Here is a 17059-nt window from a genome sequence, read left to right as displayed (position 1 = left end):
AAATTCTTTTCTGTATATTTGAAACGGTCCATACTAAAAAAAATAAAACCTAAAGTTCTATGGAAGCACAGATGAAGACATCTGAACATCTGAACCAGAACTCATTTGAACACACATTTGAACCAGACCTTCCAGGATGAGTAGCTGACCGTATGAGCAAGGGAGGGGAAGAGCCCTTCTTATGGAGGGAGGAAGAGTTGAGATCCAAAGATATGTTCACATGAAGCATATCTGAGGGCCAATATGCAGTCAACAGCAGCTAGCACTGAGATGAGGATGGGCCCACACTGAAGCATGTGCACATGGCTCGTGGAGGACCTTTAAACCATTCTCAGGAGTGTACGCCTCACTCACAGGCAATAGGGAACCAAAGAAATGTTTAACCCAGGGAACAATGTGATTTTATCATCCTAGTGGCACTTAAGGAAAATTAAATGGAAGGGGCAGAAACTGAAGACAGTGGAAATACAGTTGACTCTTGAACAATGGTGGGGAGAGAGCCAATTCCCACCCAGTACAGCTGAAAATCCATGTGTAACTTTTGACTCCCCCAAACCTTAACTACTAATGGCCTACTGTTGACCAGGAGCCTTACTGATAACATAGCCGATAAACATTTATTTTGTATATTATGCATATCGTATACTATATTCTTATAATAAAGCTAGAGATAAGAAAATGTCATTAAGAGGGGCACCTGGTTGGCTTAGTCAGTTAAGCATCTGCCTCAGCTCAGGTCCTGATCCCATGGTCCTAGGACTGAGCCCTGTATCAGGCTCCTTGCTCAGTGAGGAGCATGTTTTTCTGTCCTCCTATATTCCACCCCCTCACCCCCTCCCCCCACTCCTGCTCTCTCTCTCAAATACATGTAATCTTAAAAAAAAAAAGAAGAAGAAGAAGACGAAAAATTAGTTTTGTAACTCTTTACAGTTAAAAAAAAAAGTGTCCTACAGGTATGGCATTTAAACTGGATATGCTGTCATTAAGACTGTACAGGTAGGGGCACCTGGGTCGCTCAGTGGTTAAGCGTCTGCCTTCTGCTCAGGTCATGATCACAAAGTCCTGAGATCAATCCCTGCTCAGCAGGAAGCCCACTCCTCCCTCTCCCACTCCCCCTGCTTGTATGCCCTCTCTCTCTCTCTGTGTCAAATAAATAAATAAAAATCTTAAAAAAAAAAAAAAAAGACTGTAATGGTAGAAATAAAAGATTTCAGGAAAAAAAAATTTTAAAAAGAAAGAATGAAAGAAAGGAGTGTCTGCCTTTTAATGTGTTTGGTTGCAAATAAGGACCCTTAATGAGGGAAGCTAAAATTCAAAGAATCTAGATTTTAAAGGTTTAAGGTGCACACTACAGTAGTTTTCACCCAAATTTTGTGTTAGAGAATGGACTAGGATCAGATGTCTCATGCCCAAAAAGGTCAGACATGAGGTAGAGAAAAGGCAGAGATGAGAGTTCCAGAAAATATCTTCCTTTCTGACAACTTTAAAGATAAGTGTTTAATCTACCTACTTTAAGTAATGCCCCACTTTTGAAAAGGTCAAATTTTCAGCTGCCTTGTTCTTTCAAGTGTCATTGGAGCCAACTTGAGGAGCTTTCTAAAGGTCAAATCTGGGATAATGTGAGCAACCAAATAAATGATGATAATAAAGGATCATAACCTACAGAGTAAAATAAACTTCCATGAACCCAAAATGTTATAAATAATTGAATAAATAAATAAATGAAGACAGGGTTGGGAGAGGGATAGCTTTTCCTTACAGCAAAATTCTAATTAATAAATGTAGAAAGAATGAAAGAGAAAATCACCTTTTGGCAATCAACCTATTAATAACAGTTGCAGGCAAGATCATCAGGGTATTTGCAGACTCAATTACAAAGCAGAAAACAACAACATTACAGAGAGAAACCTAGCAGGCACCACCTTAATCAAGTGATCAAGGTTAACGTTTACACCACCAATGAGACATATCAACATTTACTTCCTAAGAAGATGCACTGAGAGGGACAAAGCATCACTTTTGGAGTTTTCTTGTAAAAAAAACACGTGGCCGGAGGAGTCAAGATGGCGGAGAAGTAGCAGGCTGAGACTACATCAGGTAGCAGATCAGCTCGACAGCTTATCTAAACATTGCAAACACCTACAAATCCAACGGGAGATCGAAGAGAAGAAGAACAGCAACTCTAGAAACAGAAAATCAACCACTTTCTGAAAGGTAGGACTGGCGGAGAAGTGAATCTAAAACGATGGGAAGATAGACCGCGGGGGGAGGGGCCGGCTCCCGGCAAGCGGCGGAGGAACGGAGCACAGAATCAGGACTTTTAAAAGTCTGTTCCACTGAGGGACATTGCTCCAGAGGCTAAACCAGGGTGAAGCCCATGCGGGGTCAGGGTGGCCCCAGGTCCCGCAGGGTCACAGAAGGATCGGGGGTGTCGCAGAGCTCGCAGGTATTAGAACGGAGAAGCCGGCTGCAGAGACAGAGCCGAGGACTGAACTCTCAGCTCGGGGTTACCTTGAACTGGTCGCGGGCTGGGTGAGCTCGGAGCGCGGCTAGAGGCTGGGGATACGGGAGTGATTGGGTGCTGTCCTCTGGGGGCGCACTGAGGAGTGGGGCCCCAGGCTCTCGGCTCCTCCGGGCCGGAGACTAGGAGGCCGCCATTTTCATTCCCATCCTCCGGAACTCTACGGAAAGCGTTCAGGGAACAGAAGCTCCCAAAAGCGAACCCGAGCCGATTACTTAGTCCGGCCGCCGGTTAGGGCGGTGCAATCCCGCCTCAGGCAAAGACACTTGAGAGTCACTACAACAGGCCCCTCCCCCAGAAGATCAACAAAATATCCAGCCAGGACGAAGTTCATCTATCAAGGAAAAGTAGGTTCAATTCCTAAGACAGCAGAGCAATTCCAGAGGAGGAGAAAGCAAAGCACGGAACTCATGGCTTTCTCCCCATGATTCTTTAGTCTTGCAGCTACTTCAATTTTTTTTTTCTTTTTTCAATTTTTTTCTTTTTTCTTCTTCTGCTAAATTTTTTAAAACTTTTACCCTTTTCTTTTTTAACGTTTTTTGACTAGTTTATCTAAATATATATATATTTTCTTTTTTATATTTTTTATTTGTTTTATTTTTTAAATTTTTTTTCTTTTTTTTTCTGAACCTCTTTTTATCCCCTTTCTCCCCCCCACAATTTGGGGTCTCTTCTCATTTAGTTACAGCGCATTTTTCTGGGGTCTTTGCCACCCGTTTAGTATTTTATTTGCTCCTTCATATCCTCTTATCTGGACAAAATGACAAGGCGGAAAAAATCACCACAAACAAAAGAACAAGAGACAGTACCGAAGGCTAGGGACCTAATCAACACAGACATTGGTAATATGTCAGATCAAGAGTTCAGAATGACGATTCTGAACATTCTAGCCGGGCTCGAAAAAGGCATGGAAGATATTAGAGAAACCCTCTCTGGAGATATTAAAGCCCTTTCTGGAGAAATTAAAGAACTAAAATCTAACCAAGTTGAAATCAAAAAAGCTATTAATGAGGTGCAATCAAAAATGGAGGCTCTCACTGCTAGGATCAATGAGGCAGAAGAAAGAATTAGTGATATAGAAGACCAAATGACAGAGAATAAAGAAGCCGAACAAAAGAGGGACAAACAGCTACTGGACCATGAGGGGAGAATTCGAGAGATAAGTGACACCATAAGACGAAACAACATTAGAATAATTGGGATTCCAGAAGAAGAAGAAACAGAGAGGGGAGCAGAAGGTCTATTGGAGAGAATTATTGGAGAGAATTTCCCTAATATGGCAAAGGGAACAAGCATCAAAATCCAGGAGATGCAGAGAACCCCCCTCAAAGTCAACAAGAATAGGTCCACACCCTGTCACCTAATAGTAAAATTTACAAGTCTTAGTGACAAAGAGAAAATCCTGAAAGCAGCCCGAGAAAAGAAGTCTGTAACATACAATGGTAAAAATATTAGATTGGCAGCAGACTTATCCACAGAGACCTGGCAGGCCAGGAAGAGCTGGCATGATATATTCAGAGCACTAAACGAGAAAAACATGCAGCCAAGAATACTCTATCCAGCTAGGCTATCATTGAAAATAGAAGGAGAGATCAAAAGCTTCCAGGACAAACAAAAACTGAAAGAATTTGCAAACACCAAACCAGCTCTACAGGAAATATTGAAAGGGGTCCTCTAAGCAAAGAGAGAGCCTAAAAGTAGTAGATCAGAAAGGTACAGAGACAATATACAGTAACAGTCACCTTACAGGCTAATAATGGCACTAAATTCATATCTCTCAATAGTTACCCTGAATGTTAATGGGCTAAATGCCCCAATCAAAAGACACAGGGTATCAGAATGGATAAAAAAACAAAACCCATCTATATGTTGCCCAAGAAACTCATTTTAGACGTGAAGACACCTCCAGATTTAAAGTGAGGGGGTGGAAAACAATTTACCATGCTAATGGGCATCAGAAGAAAGCTGGGGTGGCAATCCTTATATCAGATCAATTAGATTTTAAGCCAAAGACTATAATAAGAGATGAGGAAGGACACTATATCCTACTCAAAGGGTCTGTCCAACAAGAAGATCTAACAATTTTAAATATCTATGCCCCTAACGTGGGAGCAGCCAACTATATCAACCAATTAATAACAAAATCAAAGAAACACATCAATAATAATACAATAATAGTAGGGGACTTGAACACTCCCCTCACTGAAATGGACAGATCATCCAAGCAAAAGATCAACAAGGAAATAAAGGCCTTAAATGACACAGTGGACCAGATGGACATCACAGATATATTCAGAACATTTCATCCCAAAGCAACAGAATACACATTCTTCTCTAGTGCACATGGAACCTTCTCCAGAATAGATCACATCCTGGGTCACAAATCAAGTCTCAACCGGTATCAAAAGATTGGGATCATTCCCTGCATATTTTCAGACCACAATGCTCTGAAGCTAGAACTCAATCACAAGAGGAAAGCTGGAAAGAGCCCAAATACATGGAGACTAAACAGCATCCTTCTAAAGAATGAATGGGTCAACCAGGAAATTAAAGAAGAATTGAAAAAATTCATGGAAACAAATGATAATGAAAACACAACAGTTCAAAATCTGTGGGACACAGCAAAGGCAGTCCTGAGAGGAAAATATATAGCGGTACAAGCCTTTCTCAAGAAACAAGAAAGGTCTCAAGTACACAACCTAACCCTACACGTAAAGGAGCTGGAGAAAGAACAAGAAAGAAACCCTAAACCCAGCAGGAGAAGAGAAATCATAAAGATCAGAGCAGAAATCAATGAAATAGAAACCAAGAAAACAATAGAAAAAATCAATGAAACTAGGAGCTGGTTCGTTGAAAGAATCAATAAGATTGATAAACCCCTGGCCAGACTCATCAAAAAGAAAAGAGAAAGGACCCAAATCAATAAAATCATGAATGAAAGAGGAGAGATCACAACTAACACCAAAGAAATACAGACAATTATAAGAACATACTATGAGCAACTCTACGCCAACAAATTTGACAATCTGGAAGAAATGGATGCATTCCTAGAGACATATAAACTACCACAACTGAACCAGGAAGAAATAGAAAACCTGAACAGGCCCATAACCAGTAAGGAGATTGAAACAGTCATCAAAAATCTCTAAACAAACAAAAGCCCAGGGCCAGACGGCTTCCCAGGGGAATTCTACCAAACATTTAAAGAAGAACTAATTCCTATTCTCCTGAAACTGTTCCAAAAAATAGAAATGGAAGGAAAACTTCCAAACTCATTTTATGAGGCCAGCATCACCTTGATCCCAAAACCAGACAAGGATCCCACCAAAAAAGAGAACTACAGACCAATATCCTTGATGAACACAGACACAAAAATTCTCGCCAAAATACTAGCCAATAGGATTCAACAGTACATTAAAAGGATTATTCACCACGATCAAGTGGGATTTATTCCAGGGCTGCAGGGTTGGTTCAACATCCGCAAATCAATCAATGTGATACAACACATTAATAAAAGAAAGAACAAGAACCATATGATACTCTCAGTAGACACTGAAAAAGCATTTGACAAAGTACAGCATCCCTTCCTGATCAAAACTCTTCAAAGTGTAGGGATAGAGGGCACATACCTCAATAGTATCCAAGCCATCTATGAAAAACCCACCGCAAATATCATTCTCAATGGAGAAAAACTGAAAGCTTTTCCGCTAAGGTCAGGAACACGGCAGGGATGTCCATTATCACCACTGCTATTCAACATAGTACTAGAAGTCCTAGCCTCAGCAATCAGACAACAAAAAGAAATTAAAGGCATCCAAATTGGTAAAGAAGAAGTCAAACTATCACTCTTCGCAGATGATATGATACTATATGTGGAAAACCCAAAAGACTCCACTCCAAAACTGCTAGAACTTGTCCAGGAATTCAGTAAAGTGTCAGGATATAAAATCAATGCACAGAAATCAGTTGCATTTCTGTACACCAACAACAAGACAGAAGAAAGAGAAATTAAGGAGTCAATCCCATTTACAATTGTACCCAAAACTATAAGATACCTAGGAATAAACCTAACCGAAGAGGCTAAGAATCTATACACAGAAAATTATAAAGTACTCATGAAAGAAATTGAGGAAGACACAAAGAAATGGAAAAATGTTCCATGCTCCTGGATTGGAAGAATAAATATTGTGAAAATGTCCATGCTACCTAAAGCAATCTACACATTTAATGCAATCCCTATCAAAATACCATCCATTTTTTTCAAAGAAATGGAACAAATAATCCTCAAATTTATATGGAACCAGAAAAGACCTCGAATAGCCAAAGGAATATTGAAAAAGAAAGCCAAAGTTGATGGCATCACAATTCCGGACTTCAAGCTCTATTACAAAGCTGTCATCATCAAGACAACATGGTACTGGCACAAAAACAGACCCATAGATCAATGAAACAGAATAGAGAGCCCAGAAATCGACCCTCAACTCTATGGTCAACTAATCTTCGACAAAGCAGGAAAGAATGTCCAATGGAAAAAAGACAGCCTCTTCAATAAATGGTGCTGGGAAAATTGGACAGCCACATGCAGAAAAATGAAATTGGACCACTTCCTTACACCACACACGAAAATAGACTCCAAATGGATGAAGGACCTCAATGTGAGAAAGGAATCCATCAAAATCCTTGAGGAGAATGCAGGCAGCAACCTCTTCGACCTCAGCCGCAGCAACATCTTCCTAGGAACAACGGCAAAGGCAAGGGAAGCAAGGGCAAAAATGAACTGTTGGGACTTCATCAAGATCAAAAGCTTTTGCACAGCAAAGGAAACAGTTAACAAAACCAAAAGACAACTGACAGAATGGGAGAAGATATTTGCAAACGACATATCAGATAAAGGGCTAGTATCCAAAATTTATAAGGAACTTAGCAAACTCAACACCCAAAGAACAAACAATCCAATCAAGAAATGGGCAGAGGACATGAACAGACATTTCTGCAAAGAAGACATCCAGATGGCCAACAGACACATGAAAAAGTGCTCCACGTCACTCGGCATCAGGGAAATAAAAATCAAAACCACAATGAGATATCACCTCACACCAGTCAGAATGGCTAAAATTAACAAGTCAGGAAATGACAGATGCTGGCGAGGATGCGGAGAAAGGGGAACCCTCCTCCACTGTTGGTGGGAATGCAAGCTGGTGCAACCACTCTGGAAAACAGCATGGAGGTTCCTCAAAACGTTGAAAATAGAACTACCCTATGACCCAGCAATGGCACTACTGGGTATTTACCCTAAAGATACAAACATAGTGATCCGAAGGGGCACGTGTACCCGAATGTTTATAGCAGCAATGTCTACAATAGCCAAACTATGGAAAGAACCTAGATGTCCATCAACAGATGAATGGATAAAGAAGATGTGGTATATATACACAATGGAATACTATGCAGCCATCAAAAGAAATGAAATCTTGCCATTTGCGACGACGTGGATGGAACTAGAGCGTATCATGCTTAGTGAAATAAGTCAATCAGAGAAAGACAACTATCATATGATCTCCCTGATATGAGGACATGGAGAAGCAACATGGGGGGTTAGGGGGATAGGAGAAGAATAAATGAAACAAGATGGGATTGGGAGGGAGACAAACCATAAATGACTCTTAATCTCACAAAACAAACTGGGGTTTGCTGTGGGGAGGTGGGACTGGGAGAGGGGGAGGGGGCTATGGACATTGGGGAGGGGAGGCGAACCATAAGAGACTATGGACTCTGAAAAACAACCTGAGGGTTTTGAAGGGTCAGGGGTGGGAGGTTGGGGGTAATGGGGAGGGCACGTTTTGCATGGAGCACTGGGTGTTGTGCAAAAACAATGAATACTGTTATGCTGAAAAAAATAAATAAAATGAAAAAAAAAAAACAAAACCACGTGGCCCGAGTTTAATTTTGAGGAAACTCAATACCCAAAGTGAGGGACATTCTACAAGCTAAACAGAAAGTACTTCTAAAGTGTCAAGGTCATGAAAGAAACTATACTATAACTTAGAGGAGGCAAAAGGGACATATGACCCTAAGTTGAATCCCAGATTAGAATAGGGACACTGGTAGGATAACTAGTGAAATTTGAATTAAAGTCTATAGACTAGTTAGTAGCATGCATCATGTTAATTTCCTGGGTCTGACAATTATATAACAGTTACATAAGACATTAATATTTGGGGAAGCTGGGTAAAGGGCATTCTTGATACTACTTTGCTTGGTTAAGTCCATTCCCACAAAGCAACAGATAAATGAGGTATAGTTTTCCATCCTTAAAACCTAAAAACTCAGGGCGCCTCATGGCTCAGTTGGTTAAGCCTCTGCCTTCGGCTGAGGTCATGGTCTCCGGGTCCCGGGATTGAACCCCACGTCAGGCTCTCTGCTAAGTAGGGAGTCTGCTCCCTCTGTACTCTTTCTTTCTCGCTCTCAAAAATAAATAAATGAAAAATCTTTTTTTTTAAAAAGTTTAAAAACGTGTGTTAAAAAAAACCCAAAAACTTCATTACTTCACACGGAAATTCTTCATACTGTTTTTGCAACTTAAGTTCAAAATTATTTCAAAATGAAAAAGTTTTATTAAAGAAAGAAAAACGAGGGGTAGACTGGCTGACTCAGTTGCTGGAGCGTGTGACTCTTGATCACAGAGTCATGAGTTTGAGCCCCATGCTGGGCACAGGATTTACTTAAAAAAATAAAGACTAAAATAAACTTTTAAAAACGAAAAAAAAAAAAAAAGTGAGTGGTAAATGACACCTGAAAAGTTAAGAAAAAAGCGTTCTCCCAAAGAGTATGTATTTAACTATTCAGGAGAGGCACAGGACCACTCCAAGTTTCCCTCACCCAACAGAATGCACAAGAATTAAGTAGATACAGCAAAGACACAGCAAAGGCACTGAGAAAGGACAGCTGAAGGGAGTGATGCCATACAAAGGCCAGAGCAGGAGCTGCACACAGCCCTGCAGCCTCCAGGCAGGCTGTATATTCACCAGAGCATGCTAACCAAACTCATACTGGGCAGAGAACCCACCCAAGCACAGGCTGTATGACCTTGGACAAGTTACTCCACCCCTATGAGCCTCTTCTGTGCAGTGAAGATGGCTTCATCTGTGTCTTAGGGTTGTAGTAAGACAAAAACTAACGTAAGCAAAAGCACACAGAAGTAGGCTTCTCATGTCATAGGCCTTCAATAAAGGGTTCATACTGATGATTCTAATTAAGAATAAGAAATGGTTGGGGCGCCTGGGTGGCTCAGTGGGTTAAGCCTCTGCCTTCGGCTCAGGTCATGGTCTCAGGGTCCTGGGATGGAGCCCCACATCAGGCTCTCTGCTCTGCGGGGAGCCTGCTTCCCCCTCTCTCTTTGCCTGCCTCTCTGCCTACTTGTGGTCTCTCTCTGTCAAATAGAGAGAGAGAAAAAAAAAAAAAAGAAATGGTTAAATCATATCCCATAGTTTAAGAAAGTATAAAAACATGTAATTCATCTTAAATAAACTTCTACAGAAAAGGTTAAAATGAAAGCCATGGTGCCTGAAGGGGTATACTCCAATTAGCTAGGAAAACCACTAATGTGAAATTCCTCACTCCCCAAGCATCTGATAAATGAGGCGTAGTTTGTCATCCTTAGAACCACTTTGGATCTTGGGATCTTCAACACAACTAGCGTTAGCTAAATATCTGAAACACAATTCATTATGAAACTTACTGATTTTCAGGCAACCCTCTCGGGTCCCTTCCCTCCTCAGGAGCTTTGTACTATCACTTTGGTATCACTCAATAAACTTGTGCTGCCCATGTCCCCCCCAAAAAAAGAAAGAAACTTAATGATTTTCTTTTGTATTTTACCCAGAGAGCCTCATTACAGTATGTCCCTGGGTGCTTTTCATCACGTAATCAGCATCAGGCACTTTTCTAAATCTATCAAGACTTACCAAACAAAATATCATAATAAGAAACTTATGTCTCAGTGAAATTATAGGTGATTTTTATTTTTTCTACCTCCTAAATTTTATGTGAGATACTAAATCATACCAGAAAATGAATAATTTACAAATAAAACTCACTATGATCAAGTTCTTGGCAAAGCGTAGTTTAAACTTACCCTTCTCTTAACATATTCACATTAACTTGGCTGTAAAATGAAGTCAATATACCAGACGAGTAATCCTGTGTGCCTACTTGGTCATTTCCTTGGATTTAATGGGGATGACAAGAAAAGCACTTACCTCGACACTATTTGCAATATAACGGTTGTCACCTTCAACTTTGACAGAGAAGTCATAATAACCACTGGAAAATTTGACATTCATGAAGTTTAGTTCAAAAACATCCCTGTTAAGAATGACAGCAGGGTTAGCAAGAACTCACATAGTAAAGTCATGAATGTAACAAATGGGCCGCGCGTGGCCCTCCTTGAGATAAGCCAGGCTTACACCTCGTCTTCTCCTTTAAACTTCCCACCCAACTGGGCCACCTCCTGCTTAGTCAGAGATTATGGTGTGGGAGAAACTTCAGAGAAATCTAAAATGACCTCCTCCTTCTAGTCTCTGAAGTCTTCTTTGCTTTGTTTCCTCCTCTCCACTCCCAAAACCCCACCCTTTCGGGTAGACTTCCACAATTAAATGCAAAACAGTCTACAGTATGATCCCTATTATGTTTATAAAAAAGAGACAGCGAGAGAGTAGAAATGTTCAAAAAGGCTGGTGCAGAGCAGTATAATTGCAGGCAATTTTTTATATTACTTCTACTTTTCTGCGTTTTGTGAATTTCCTAAAAATGACATGTCTTACTTTTATGAAAATATTAGTAACTTTTATTTTAAAGGGGGGGGAAGGTAGAGAATTAACTCCAACTACATAGTAAAATCCCAAGTATCTTTTACCATTCTACTCATCATTCCTAAAAATGATTTTGCTTTTTAATCTGACATATTGTCTGTTTATCTTTATCATTGTCTAAGAAATGAATATTCTTGGGGCACCTGGCTGGCTCTGTCAGTAGAGCATGCAACAACTTTTTTTTTTTTTTAGCATGTGACTCTTGACCCTCTGGGGTTCAAGCCCCATATTGCACCTAAAGCTTACTTAAAATAAAAAATAAATTTAAAAAATGGATATTCTCTCTAAAACTCAGAGTTCCCAGTCTCATTAGCTTACCAATTTAACACTTAACAAGATCTCATATAAAAATTGATCCTTAATTCTTTTAAAATTTCCTTGACAATATGCAACCATTAAAAATAAGACTAAGGGGTGCCTGGGTGGCTCAGTGGGTTAAAGCCTCTGCCTTCGGCTCAGGTCATGATCCCAGGGTCTTGGGATCGAGCCCCACGTTGGGCTCTCTGCTCAGCGGGGAGCCTGCTTCCTCCTCTCTCTCTCTGCCTGCCTCTCTGCCTACTTGTGATCTCTGTCAAATAAATAAAATATTAAAAAAAAAAAAAGACTAAAGTGGCACCTGGTGGCTGTCGGTCAGGTCATGATCCTGGGATCCTGGGATCCCGGGATCAGGCCCTGTTGTTGGGCTCCCTCTCTGTACTCACCACCTGCCGCACACACCCCTCCCCTGCCGCGCAACCCCCTCCTCCACCCCGTTTCCACCCATTCTGATCTCTCTCTCTCAAATAAATAAACAAAAATATTTTTTAAAAAATAAGACTGAAGAAGAAGATTTAATCCTATGGGGGAAATAATCACAAGACATTGTTATAGACAAAGCATATCCTAATTCAATTAAAAATATGTTTATTTGCATAGAAAAAGGGCTGACAAAAAAAAGACAAAATGTGAACAGGAGTTATCTCTAAGTGGTAGAACTATCAGTGATTTTTATTTTATTTTTTGGGCTTTTCTGTATTTATCCTACAATAAATATGTATTACTCATATATCAAGAAAAAACAGTAACAAATTTAAAACCTGCTACTTACATCACAATGACAAGACAGAGACAACTAGAAATAGATATGGAAGGAAACATTAAAACTAAAACAAAATTCTTTTAGCTTTATTTTTTGTTGTTGTTGTTTGTTTGTTTTTTAGTGATCTCTACACCCAATTTGTGGCTTGAACTCACAACCCTGAAATTAAGATTCCTATGCTCTACCAATTATGTCAGCCAGGTGTCCCTCTTTTAGCTTTAAAAAATCCTTTTCTTAAATAACTATACATTAGGAAGTTAAATTTACCTAAGCAAAGTTTAGGTAAATTTGATTTGGGGGTATTTCATAATATCCATACTAATTCGTGTTATATTGGCTGCAGGCAAAACAAGTCTATTGGTACCCTTCAAAAATAAGTTCAAGACTTACCCGACAGGGGTAAAAGATGTCTTCTGGAGGACAGTGGCTCTGGAAGCAACAGATTTAGCATGTTCTAGTTTAACAGTGGCCTGAGTCAGAGGCTGAGATAGAACATTGGTGACCTGCAACTAGAAATAAATTTTAAAATTATCTGTAGCAACAAAGGACAAAGGAGTACAAAATTTTGTTTCTGGGGCGATTTATCCACAGGGAGCCAGCTCTGCAGGGGAAGAGACACTTTATTTCAAGACATTTTCACTGACTCTGGTCTACAATCTATCAGAAATCAGACACAAAATACAAGGAGATTGGTAATGGGGATAGATTATAGAATGTTAGAGGCAGAGGGGATCTTAAAGATGATCTCGTCCAACATTCATTCTTCAGACGGGGATGGGCACTTTACACACAACCTCCTTTATCAATCATCTGAGATAGATGGCATAATCTCTACTTTACAGATGAAGAAACTGAGGCCACATGGCCAGTTCAGTTGGTCTAGGACTCAAACCGCAGCCCATCTAGCTACAAAGCCAGTACTTCTACTTTGCTCTCCTAGCTGCCCCCTCCTGACTTACGGTGAACTATGTTAATCAGATGATTTCTCATCCCAGCCTTTGCTGAGGGGGTGTGAGTACAGGCAGGGAGAGGACAGGCAATTTTGAAAGAGAAGGCACTTCCTCAGGAGAATATTTAAAGAGGCCACCAAAGTAGAACTGGTGGAATTGTCTTGCGTGGAACCCCAATGTTTAGACATAAATAGAATGCTAAGTTCTTATGAAGATGTTAGCTTATCACTGATTTCCAAACATCAACATATGCCTCATTTGAGATGAAAACTCGAAGCTTACTCAAGATCTGTGCACTTCCTCTGTTCAGAGTCACCATAAAAAAGCAGTCTCTGCTTCCTGCTGAGTGAGAGGGAGGGACATACTATGAAGAGGCAGAAAGACAAACTGTCAACAGCAGGAGGAAGAGACCTGGTGTTAACAACTGTAAGCACCAGAATTACAGGGGAATTTAAAAAGTGGTCTTTAAATAATGTATTTAGAAAGTTCTGGTACTGGAAAATGCCTTTTAGAAGCAAGACTCCTCTATACATTTAGTGTTACGACCCCAGAAATACATTTTTCTTGCATCTTTTCTCAAAAGACTGACGATAAAAAATCTTCCAGGAAAGGGGTGCCTGGGTGGCTCAGTGGGTTAAAGCCTTTGCCTTCGGCTCAGGTCATGATCCCAGGCTCCTGGGATCGAGCCCTGCATCGGGCTCTCTGCTCGGCGGGGAGCCTGCTTCCTCCTCTCTCTCTGCCTCTCTCAAATAAATGAATAAAATCTTTTAAAAAAAAAATCTTCCAGGAAAAGAAAAAAAAACTTTTCTGGATTTTTTTTTTTTTTAAGATTTTATTTATTTATTTGACAGAGAGAGATCACAAGTAGGCAGAGAGGCAGGCAGAGAGAGAGAGAGAGGGAAGCAGGCTCCCCACTGAGCAGACAGCCCGAAGTGGGACTCGATCCCAGGACCCCGAGATCATGACCTGAGCCAAAGGCAGCGGCGCAACCCACTGAGCCACCCAGGTGCCCTTTTCTGGATTTTTTTGAAGAGTTCTGTGACTAGTTCATCCACTGGTCATAACCCCAATTCCAGGCTAAGGGAAATGAGCCTTGCTCTACTTTTAATGGGTGTGTCCTCAGTTGGGGAAAGTGGTTACAATTAGATGTCCACCAGTCCTTAGATTTCTGAGAGCCTTCCACTGGGAAAAGGTCAGGGCCACACAGTTTGGACACGGAAGTCATACCCGAAGGATAGCCTGCTCGTAAGTGTCGGAAGGAGAGCCCTCAGGCACAACCACAACTGGCACGTGATAGCGGTTCTGAGAGAGCGCAGCGGCAGCAGAGGCCACGCTGAAGGCTTCTGAGAGTGACTCAAAGTTCTTCTTGCTGAAGATGGCGTTCATGAGTTGGATGACCTGATCCTGAAAGAAAAGGGGAAATGCAACTTGAGATCGTCCTCTGGCAGGAAGGTGGTCATCTTGACCCAAACCCTGAAAAGACTGATGCTATCAATGTTTTCCAAATGAGGAAAATGAGGTTAAAAGGTTAAGTAACTCCTACAAGTTATAATAGGAAAAGAAAAAACAGAAGGAAAAAAAAAAAAAAAAAAGCAAGACCAAAATTCACACGTAAGTCTGTCTCCTCCCAGAAGAAAATATATTCTTTCCCAATTCCTCTCACCCTCCCACCTAACCTAACCTCCCTCCCGAACCCCCTCTGAGCAGTACACTGGAGTTAAGCTTGAATTCACAAGACCAAACCTTATAGCCAAAATGTACATTAGAAAGAAACTAAAATAACTTTCCATTAAGAACTAATGGGCTGTTTCCAGAAGAAAACTAAAAGCAGTTTTTTAAAAAAGTGGAAGCTAAAAGGCATTATTAAAATTCTGGAGGTTGTTTGCTTAAGAGGAAACATTTTCCACTTCAATCAGTTTTGTTTTTTAAAACCTCCAATCTAACAAAAGAGCTCCCTTGTTCCCGACAGTGTTATTCACAGTCGACATGAAATAATTTTCTTTAATTGTACCAATTACATTTTTCCATCACTAGGCTGTTGACATGTTAAAATGGGTGACTATTCACCAGAATGGTTATGTCAAAAGCAGTGACAGCAAAATTACTCCATCCAAATACCTGGCTAGCAGAAGCTTGGGAATAAAGCAAGAAAAAGTTTAAGTTGTGTATGTAGACTATCACCAACTCATCTACCGTGCTGTGTATAGGAGAGTTCCTAAATGATTTGTACCGTAAGACCCACATTCCTGTACTCCACCCATTGTAGACATTAAGAGAGTATGGCATCTCCAGATCTTCTATACTCAGGATGAACCAAAGACAACAGAAGAATGCTAATACATGAATAAATTATTAGGTCATATCCTCCAGAGAAAATAGAAAATTCAAATTACCCAAGACAGATCATTAATTACTATTTACTTGAAGAAACTCAGCACAAAACTCAAAATGCATGAAAGAAATCAAAGTTCTAACTTGGAACCCAAATCTCTCCTCCTAAAATTAAAACAACAGCAGCTTGTCTTTTAAATCCTTTAGCTCAAGTGTTGGTAGCCTTCTCACAAACAAGGGGTACAAAGAGGGTCCGGCTCAAAAAGGAACCACACACATTCCAACCAAAGGTTCTTTCAGGTTAATGAGCTCCCTTTGGCGGGGGGGGGGGGACCACAAAGAAAAGAAAAAAAGAACTAAATCTTGGTAGATGTCCGGTAGACACACATGCCTCTCAGATAACTCTATCAATCAGCAAAGATTAATTAAGATTTAGCCATTGCCAAAGATGAGGTGGAAGGGAGAACAGGAGGAGGGTTTGCCTGGGCCACCGACATGGAAATCACTCAAGAAACAAGCAGTAAGGAGTACCAGAAGAGAGAGAGGTGAAACTAGTGTAATCACGTGGCCTTCTTGTCAGCACCTCATGACATACCCTCCCCAATTTAAAGCAAATGTAACAAGGCAGGAGATCTACTACCCAGTGTGCGGGAAAGAGAGAGCCCGCAGCATGGGGAGACCTGGTTTAGGGGCATCGCTACTACCTATTATCTGTGTGTCCCCACATGTGTCACGCTGCCATTCTACAGAGGGACCAAGTCTGCCTGAGCATATTACTCAGATTTCCTATGGTAATCAAATGAGCCACACATAAAAATGCTTTATAAACTATAAAGTGTTATAAGACAAAAACAATAAAGTAAGTCAACTGTGATACCGTTTACATGTCTATTCCACAGACAACCAGTTTCTTGAGGATAGGCATTACATCTGTTTCTCATTTTCAATGCCTAACCCAAGACACCGTGTGACTATACCCCAAGCCCAACTCAACACCCCCTCTGAAAAAAGCTGTTCTTAGCAGATGAAGTCAACAACCCCTTTGGGTTTCACGCCCGAGAATGGTTAGGTACCTCCTTAATGGATGGCTCCGTGCCCACGTGGTCCATGAGCTTGTAGGTGGCAGCCACAAATAAGGCTGTGGTTTCCAGTCCTTCTTCAAACTGGAGATACACACCTCCCAGTTCATCGAGGCGGGCAACAAGATCCTGTCACAACAAAATGGAAGCAGGCTGGAAGTCAAGTGATCACAGAAGGAGATACGCAAACCACGGTCACCCCGTGCAGGCAGTTTTGAGAAATTTCACTC

At 40.8% G+C, this 17059-nt stretch overlaps 1 protein-coding gene across 2 annotated transcripts in view; it reads right to left on the bottom strand.

Annotated features, from left to right (window-relative positions):
• RPN2 (ribophorin II) overlaps positions 1–17059 on the bottom strand; it is a 62583-nt gene that overhangs the window by 24376 nt on the left and 21148 nt on the right. For both annotated transcript variants that reach the window (XM_045980870.1, XM_045980871.1), the window contains exons 6-9: positions 16824–16958; positions 14647–14823; positions 12860–12978; positions 10780–10885 (exon numbers count right to left, since the gene is read on the bottom strand). In XM_045980870.1, the coding sequence (XP_045836826.1) occupies positions 10780–10885; positions 12860–12978; positions 14647–14823; positions 16824–16958 (537 nt within the window). The remainder of the gene's footprint in view (positions 1–10779; positions 10886–12859; positions 12979–14646; positions 14824–16823; positions 16959–17059) is intronic.

This window comes from Meles meles, chromosome 16 (assembly GCF_922984935.1).
Source record: "Meles meles chromosome 16, mMelMel3.1 paternal haplotype, whole genome shotgun sequence".
NCBI classification, from domain to species: Eukaryota; Metazoa; Chordata; class Mammalia; order Carnivora; family Mustelidae; genus Meles; species Meles meles.
Note: the sequence above shows the minus strand (reverse complement) of the source record. Positions and strands in the feature narration are given on the sequence as shown.